Genomic DNA, 8,860 nt, shown 5'->3' on the forward strand with positions numbered 1-8,860 from the left:
CTAATTAAAAAAGCATTAAAAGATATATGGCAAAGTAAATGGGATGGTGAGAATAAAGGACGGCATTTATATAATATTCAAAAAACAGTTGGAAATGAGAGGAGAATTTTGGGGAATAGAAAGGAAGACGGCATAATATCTCGCCTTAGAATTGGACACACTGCACTTAATCAATCATTATTTATAATAGGAAAACATGAGTCTGGACTTTGTGGTAAATGTGATCTTCCTGAAACAGTTGAACATATTTTAATAAAATGTAAAGGATATGACAACGAAAGAGTACAACTTACAGAAGCGCTTCATATAGAAATAAATCAGATCTCAACTTCAGAAATTGTTAAATAAAGATGTGACTATAGAAATGTTTCACATATTATTTAAGTATCTCAAAGATAGAGTTAATAAACAGGTTTTAAAGAATCACTACTAATTTTTTTTTTTTTTTAGTTTCCCTTTAACGTCATTGCTCCACACTCCATCCTAGTAGGTGGCGGTAAATGCACCTAAAGCTGGTTTGCCAACCGCCATAAAATGTCAAAGAAGAAGACGACGACTAATCACCTGTGAAAGTTTACTTGACCTCCAGTACAGTAGGTGGCGATAATGCTCCTAAGAAGTTATTCACCATAAAACAACAAGAAGAAGAAGCAGCAGCAATAGCAGCCGTAGTCGGTGGCACAGCTATGTATTTTCCCGTGTAATCATCACAAACTGTTGTTTTTGTGAATGGTTGCATGCCGGTGCCCGCACGATAGGTTGCAATGGCACCGGGTTGGCAAGAGATCGCTTCACAGCATGTGGAGCAGATAACGGGATATGTCAGAGAAACCCTGTCGACCGGCCTCGTCTATCTGAAGTCTGAGCTGGGAATAGACTTGGGCTTGAATCCTGATCTGTGCGCCCCATGGCTGCTCCTTTTATCGGCCTGGGGCGGTCTAGTTCTCATTCTGATTTTATGGGTCTCGGTCTGTCGTGGTTTATCAAAAAGACTTTCAGGGACAGAGACAGGAGCCGACAACACGGGTCCAGCGCAAACGGTGAAGAAGGCAGACGAGCCCCGAAGAAGGACCAGAAAGAAGAATGCTGAGAAGGTTTGCTTTCGAGGCGATTCCTCTCAGTGACTCGATTCTTTTGTTCACCACAAAGATTCACCATCAGATTCGTTTACTGCGTGTTGCATCGCGACGCCTGTAGGTGGAGACAAGCGAGTCATTGAATCAGTTCTCAAACGATTCGTTAAGAAACGTATTATTAAAATTATTACAATTTCGTGTCTACAAGTCTATATAAAGCTCCAGAAAGAGTGTTTAACATCATACACGGTTTTCACACCTTATAAGGATACGTTTCGTTTGTTCAAGATTGTCCGTCTCCTTCAAAACGCCGACTGGTTCAGTGAAGGGCGTATTTATTCAGTACCAATAGTCCAACCAATGAGATTGCGTTTCACAACCCGCACTCGAATGCTATTGGTTCGCGGTGTCGTCAATCTTTAAAAGCAGAAAAACTGTCACGCGCTTCATTCAGCATCCCAGTTCTATTTAAAACATGCATTTGCATACACATTGCATAATTACTTCCCATTGACTTATTTTAAAAAGTCATCAGTTTTCTAAATGTTCGACAGAAAGCCCAGAGGAACGGACTTGCTGTTGAATTTCAGGAAGAGGCCAAATTGGAGGACGGTCAAGAACTACCAGAAGTGAAGACTGACAAGGTTCATTTATTTAGACATTTACTGTAGTTTTAAAAGAATAGTTCACCCCAAAATACTGGTATTCACTCAACCTGATGCTCCTGATGGTTTTAGGCAAAGAAGAATAAGAAAAAGGCAAAGCCTCCAGCAAAACAGAAAAAACCCTCTACATCTGTTGATGGCAAAGAACCAGATGAAGGTATGTTTTGATTAATATGAATCCCATGATTTGTTGTAGTTAATTTATTTTGCTTCACATATAGATGTACTGTATATAGAGAGAATATATTTGTGTGTTTCGTTATCATAAAGTATTTGCTTAATAAATAGCTTTGACTCAGCACATAGTTTATTTGCATAGAGTGGTCAGAACATGGTAATTGTATCTGTCAGGTACCTGGGAGACCAAGGTCAGTAACCGTGAGAAACGACAGCAGCGGCGGAAGGACAAGACTCCAGCTGATGAGTCAGGCAGCCCAGAAGCAACCGCGGCTTCGAGTGCCATTAGTACCATGGAGGAAGTCCAGACCACCCCAGAAGAACCAGAAACCACCATCACCACCACTGTTTCTACACCTCCAGTCCAAAGAGAAGTGGAGGGTATGTTTACAGCTGTTTACTCTGTTTATAATTCTTATTAGACATTACAGGTGGATATATAATAGGGGAATCAAAATTATTATTTTTTCCTCCTTTGTAGTCGACCCACCTGAAATTGAAGCAAGTTTTGTACAAGACACTGTTGCTCCTCAAGGTAATTGGTTAATTTTCAATGTTAACAGATTGAGTTGAATAAATATTTTTTGCACTGATATTGAACATGCCTTCTGTGGTCTTGTAGTGATGCCGTGTTGGCAGGAAGTGCTGGCTGTTAACAGTTCTGGCTGGAGCGGTCAGGGCCTGCAGCTTCCTCCTCAGATGGCCAGTGTTCAGGCAGAGAGCTGGACCAGCATGACTGTCCCTACTGAGCGTCAGACTAGTGAATCCTCTGTCTGGCCCCAAGATATGGAAGGTACTGAAAAAAAGTTTCAATAATCACAAGTTCTTCTTTTAATATATCTCTTATTATATCTTTCATATTAAAATGATAGTCTAGTTGGGGCACGTGCTCAATGTATGCCTTGGTGCTTATGCAGGAGATGGAAGTTTGTTTAATATTTAATAATAATTCATTAATAATTAATCATTTTATTCAGCAAATATGCATTAATCAAAAGTGACAGTAAAAACATTTATTATGGTACAAAATATTTATCTTTCAAATAAATGTTTTTTTTTTTTTTTTAGCTTTTTATTCATCAAAGAATCTTGAAAAAAAATTACAAACAGCAGCACAACTGTTTTCAACATTGATAATAATAAGAAATGTTCCCTAAGCTGCAAATCAGCATATTAGAATGCTTTCTGAAGGATCATGTGACACTGAAGACTGGAGTAATGACTGCTAGAATTCAGCTTTGCCATCACAAGAATAAATTACATTTTAAAATGTATTAAAACAGAAAAGTCGTTTAAATTTGTAATAATATTTCAAAATATTACTGGTTTTATTGTATTTTTTGATCAAATAAATGCAGTCTTGGTGAGCATAGGAGTATGTGTATATAATTTTTGTTTTCGTAAAACAGGTTCGTGGACTATTGTGGATGGACCTCACAATTCAGTTTCATTCAGTGGCTTGACTGCTGGTAATTAATTCATGAATTGAAATGAATGCATAACTAAGTTAGATTTGCTCATATTCAGCCAGGTTTCTCTGTACCACTTAATAATGTTCAGTCTCACCAGTTCAGTTATCACTATCTCAGTTTAAACACCCCAAAATGTTATAAAAACAACTAGATCATTGAAGAAAAAAACATGTAGCTCTCTGTGTTTGCAGTGCCTGACCTGAGTTGGAGTGCTCAGCCTTCTGTGCCAGTGGATGATGAGTGGTCCGGAACAAGTAAGAAAATTTAAACAAGCCCAAAACCTGTTCTGACTCACAAATTTAGAATCACATACTTACTAAGAGTTGCTGTTGTGTTCCTTAGACAGCACATCTGCAGATCTATTGTGTGACTGGAACGCTCCGTCAGAGGAGTGGGGGAACTATGTTGAGCAACAGCCTGTCAGCGCAGAGCCGCTGGAGCCGCCGGTCCCAGAAGTGGCACAGGTCAGTCCGTCGTGCAGCTGTGGGCCTGTGAAACACACTCTTTTTTTACCTCTCTGAATGTATAATGAGAGCAAATTGAAATCAGGTTCTGACCTGGGTTGAGAATCCAGGTTCTGTTTCTACATTGATATTGATTGATTAGAGAAAGATTGGGCATTGCAAAGAAAAACACACAGGACAGTAAATGTACTTTTTTTTTTTTTACACTACAAACAAACATATAGTTTAGGGTTTACCAAGCTGTTGAGGAAAAGCTATATAATAAAAATGTAAAATTAAAATAAATGAAACGCTTATTAAAAAAAGATGAAATATTTGGTTTACCTGCATGTCATGTGACCATTAACTGACATCAGAGGACTGTGAACAAGCAAAACTTTGAAATAGAGGGATAGTCCACCCAAAATTGAAAATTGTCATCTTTCTCCTGTATAGCTGACTTTTTTCTGTGGAACACAAAATAAGATAATTTGAAGAATGTTGGAAACTATATGGTAGCCATTGACTTCCCCCCCGCCCCGCCCCTCCCCTCCCCTCCCCAACACTATGGAAGTCAATGGCTACCGGTCAGCTGTTTGGTTACCCACATTCTTCAAACCATCTTCTTTTTTGTTCAACAGTTGAAAGCAATTCATACAGGTTTGGAACAACATGAGGGTGAGTAAATGATGACAGAAGTTTCATTTTTGGTGAACTATGATTTTAAGTTCCATCTGATTCTCATTCCTTTGAGTAGTCAGACCAGGAATGAAAACTGCCTACATTTCATTTTTTTCCATTCTACAGGAGTCTGATAACGAGAAAGATAAAGACGAAGCAGGTGCCCCTGGTAGCGGTAGAGCTAAGAAGAAGAAAAAGAAGAAGAAGAAGGTTGAGGATGCAGTACCTTCTGCTCAGGTGAGGATATTGCCAGAAATCAATTCCAAATAACTGATCTGTTACTTCAAACCAATGCAGGATACATGCATTCAGCCGCAGGAGAAGGCAGAGAGAGACCCGAGCGTTGCAACACTGGCACAGAGTGCAGCGGGAAACATCTCACCTGCCACAGCAAGGGTGAGATCTGTTTTTCAACATTCATCTGGTTATTAGCAATAAAACGAGATACTAAATTTGTGTTGACTTCTTGACAGCCACGTGTAGACAACACGGCACGTGCTGTACCATCAGCTTCGGTACTGATGCAACAGAGAATGACTGGACCTGAGCCGACTGACAAATCCACTCCTGGACCAACACAAAGTACGTTCAACCACCATATTAAGTTACATTAAGTTGTAAGATCATTCATCATTTCACAGGGTTTCTGCAGGTCTTGGGTCTTAATCCACCCTTACACAAATTAAGGCATTTAAAAGGTCTTAAATCGGATTAGAAAATCTTAAATTCATAAAGGCATCATGGTATTAAATGTTGCATGCATTTCAAAAATGTTTTGGCTTGTTTTCCAATCCAATTATCTAAACATCCCTATTTCAAGATACATTTAAAATGAAGATACAAAGTCTTGTTTTCAGCCAGTGGGGTATAGTTTTTTCCCCTTTTAAATTAAGTAGATTTTTTTTCTGACCCCATTAGCAGAACTGTTGTCATTTTAATCATACACTTCATTTTGATAAATTTCTCAGAAAACAAGACTTCTTATCCCATGCCATTTTGCATCTCAAGTAAATGTATCTCGATTTATGAATCTTCAGACATTTGTACTGGAAAACAAGACCAAAATAGTAATATGGAACATCACTCTTTTGCAGTGTGATCAGTAGGTACAGGAAAAGTTATTTAAATATGCTTTACGTGGTCTTGAAACCTGCATAAAACCTGCAGAAACCCTGATTTCAGGTTTCTGTCTTTTCTCCGCCAGAAAAAACGGATGACGGCAAGGAGTCTTCGAAACAACCAGTCAAAAAGAAGAAGGCTAGGAGAGAGACATGAAGATACAGAAGAGATGAGACGACATATGCAATCTTGGGGTTGTACAGAATTTCATACTTCCTGAGTGACTTGTTTTTTTGATACCCTTGAATCCCATCCTAGTGTCTACATCCCATGTTACACGTCACACTTCATTCAGAATAGTTTCTCTTTTTTTATGTATGATAATTGCTAATTACAGTCAATTTGATATGATTTGTATTTGCGGTAAAATATTTTTTGTAAAAAGATCCTGGCGATCATCGCAAAGCACTAGGGATGTATCAAAAACACTTGATCAAGATATACGCACAGGATCCACCAGGAACCTATAGATCAGTGGTTCCCAACCCTGGTCCTGGAGGCACCCCAACACTGCACATTTTGCATGTCTTCTTAATCAAACACACCTGATTTAGGTCATCAGCTCATTAGTAGAGACTCCAAGACCTGAAATTGGTGTGTCAGAGAAAGGAGACGTGCAACATGTGCAGTGTTGGGGTGCCTCTAGGACCAGGGTTGGGAACCACTGCTATAGATCATTGAGCTGTTACATGAGAGCGTTGTCTCATCCTTAATTTATGAAACACTGAGGCGGATTAGAGTGTATATGTGGATCAAGCCATATGTGAAAACCGAAACGGACACTGAGAGACTTACTGCTGGTGAGCACGAGTAGATGACGCTATTATCAGACAAACAACCTATTAACCGTACGCTTTGGTGAAGTAGTAGTGATGTCGGCCGGGTTTCTTGTGATCATTGTTACACCAGGTACAGCAGTGTCAGGAGATTTTCAATGCCTTAACTTGTGTTGTGCAAGATAGCAGCAACGATCTGTCAGCTGCATGCTGTTTCCTCTTTCGTATTTATCGGTTAATATAAGTCATGTTTAACAAGTAATAAAGATTAAAGAGATTCTTTGCACACATGTGTCATTGTCTGATTATTCTGGCAGCTATTTGTTTTTTATCTATTTGTTAATTACACAACTGTTTTAAAGGGACAGTTCACCCAAAAATGAAAACTCTTGTCATTTACTCACCCTCATGCTTTTCCAGGCCTGTACGACATTATTCTGTGGAACACAAATTAAAATATTTTGATGAAAGTCAATAGGGTCCAAAGACTGTGATCGGACCGTTTTTTTTTTTTTTTTACGAAACATTTGAAATGTTCATTAAAATGTAGGTATTAGATCTCATATAGGGTCTCAATTGTTAATATTAGCTATTGCATTAAAGAAAATAGTTCCCCCAAAAATAAAACAGCATTTATTTATCTTAAAGGAACAAATCACCCCAAAATGAAGATTTGCTGAAATTTGACTCACCCTCAGGCCATCCAGTGCCCTTGTTTTTTCATCAGAAGAGATTGAGAAATTTAGCCAAGTCCATTTCATTGTTGTCCTCTCACATCAAAATCCATCAACCTATTTGTTTAGAAATGTGAAAAATCTTAAATGTACCTCAAACACAAAGTACATTCAACCTCCATGTAGAATGACTATCAGCGTTTAAGTTTAAAGATCGATTTAAAGATTATTTATGCAGGTCTTGAAAAAGTCTTCTTAATTTGCCATTACACAAAGAATATCTGTATTTTTGTCTTGTTTTCCAGTACAAATATCTAAATTATATCAAATGTCTACATTTACTTGAGATACAAAAAAGATAGTTCTGTTTTATATATAGAAATGTTTTGTATTTCGGTTGTACACTGCTCAATCTGTACGTTTCTCTCCCGATTCAGACCAGACAACTTTTTCCACTGGAGAAAGCATTATTATGGATTATGCACTCATACAGCATTTCAGTCAGAAGGAATGGTTTGAAGTCAAAAATGTCTTAATGGATTTGATTGTTACAAAAGCACAGCTTTTTGCTTCACAATGTGTTAACTGATGGACTGGAGTCGTGTTAATTGCTTGTGGATTACTGTGACAGGACTCTCATTCTGACGGCACCCATTCAATTCAGAGGATCCATTGGTGAGCAAGTGATGTGATGCTAGGTTTTTTCATCGGAACGGATTTGGAGAAATTAATTAATCTTGAATGGCCTGAGGGTGTCAATTTCCAGCAAATAAAAGTTTTCGGGTGAACTGCTCCTTTGAGAGGAATAAATGTTGAGGAAAACAGTTAGCTCTTTTTAACTGTTAAATGGTTACACATTACAATAAGGTTTCAAAATACATTTATGAATGTAAACCGATATGGGTCTTCTAAATATTACCGATATGATATCTAAAAAGCAGATGACATATTAAGCTGATATAAACAATCAGATATACACAAACTTACAGAAATTAAAAGGTAATTTGTAATTGTATTTCTTTGTAATTTGGTAATTTGTAATTGTACTTATTTTATTTCTGAAGGGCTGTAAAGAGTTTTATGGCAGCAGTTTAATCATCCTGTAACTGGCTGTAATTACAAAATCAATCAGCTGCTATAAGAATTGCACAAATCTCTAAAAACACACCAGTTACAAAACACAAGAGACATGTAGTACATTAACATTTGTTTTATTAAATCATCATAAGGCCGCTAAGTAGTGTGCAGACTTCTTAAAGAGAAACAAATGCCCTGTGTTCAGAGCACTGCCCACTGAAGAACTCCAGATTACTGACGCCAGATAAGGCACATTTAGAGACATCAGATCCATCACCCCACCTGAGTAGTGTGCAGCCTGTCATCTGTACATATCAAACTATATCATTCACGGCTGATCAACAGAGTTTTCGAAGTACCTTCTATGATGGCAAAGTGAATAGCTATCAAATATAAATTCTCAATGTGAAGAATAAACATCTCGAGTCAAACTTTACATCCCAAAATAAATCAAAAGTGTTTACAGTCATTACAGGTGATACTCTCTGTAAGCCAGCAGACTTATGTAAAGGACAGATTTAATTAACCTGACCATTAACGACCACCTTAACCTTTCATAATTAAGAAAAAAAAGACTACTACTGTTAAGCAAAAAGAAAAAGAAAAGATGCTTGTTAAAAAAAAAAAAAAAAAAAAAAAAAAAAAAAAAATTTTTTTTTGTATTTCTCCCTCAATAAATCCCAAAAACTTGTTTCAATAA

At 37.6% G+C, this 8,860-nt stretch overlaps 1 protein-coding gene across 3 annotated transcripts; it reads left to right on the plus strand.

Moving 5' to 3' along the window:
* Nucleotides 1–592: 592 nt before the first annotated feature.
* LOC107592090 (protein LYRIC-like) lies at nt 593–6,009 on the plus strand. Of its 3 annotated transcripts, none has more exons than XM_016281481.1 (13): nt 593–1,094; nt 1,667–1,720; nt 1,814–1,898; nt 2,093–2,299; nt 2,400–2,453; nt 2,541–2,711; nt 3,328–3,387; nt 3,582–3,644; nt 3,733–3,854; nt 4,641–4,751; nt 4,827–4,910; nt 4,988–5,096; nt 5,719–6,009. In XM_016281481.1, the coding sequence occupies exons 1-13, from the start codon at nt 765–767 to the stop codon at nt 5,787–5,789; spliced, it is 1,521 nt and encodes a 506-aa protein (XP_016136967.1). In that variant the 5' UTR covers nt 593–764; the 3' UTR covers nt 5,790–6,009. The 3 variants fall into 3 exon arrangements, with proteins under 3 accessions (XP_016136967.1, XP_016136959.1, XP_016136951.1); XM_016281473.1 differs by having other exon boundaries at nt 594–1,094; nt 1,631–1,720; nt 4,641–4,724; nt 4,812–4,910; XM_016281465.1 differs by having other exon boundaries at nt 595–1,094; nt 1,631–1,720.
* Nucleotides 6,010–8,860: the final 2,851 nt, after the last annotated feature.

This window comes from Sinocyclocheilus grahami, unplaced genomic scaffold (genome assembly GCF_001515645.1).
Source record: "Sinocyclocheilus grahami isolate Dianchi unplaced genomic scaffold, SAMN03320097.WGS_v1.1 scaffold9.1, whole genome shotgun sequence".
Classification (NCBI taxonomy): domain Eukaryota; kingdom Metazoa; phylum Chordata; class Actinopteri; order Cypriniformes; family Cyprinidae; genus Sinocyclocheilus; species Sinocyclocheilus grahami.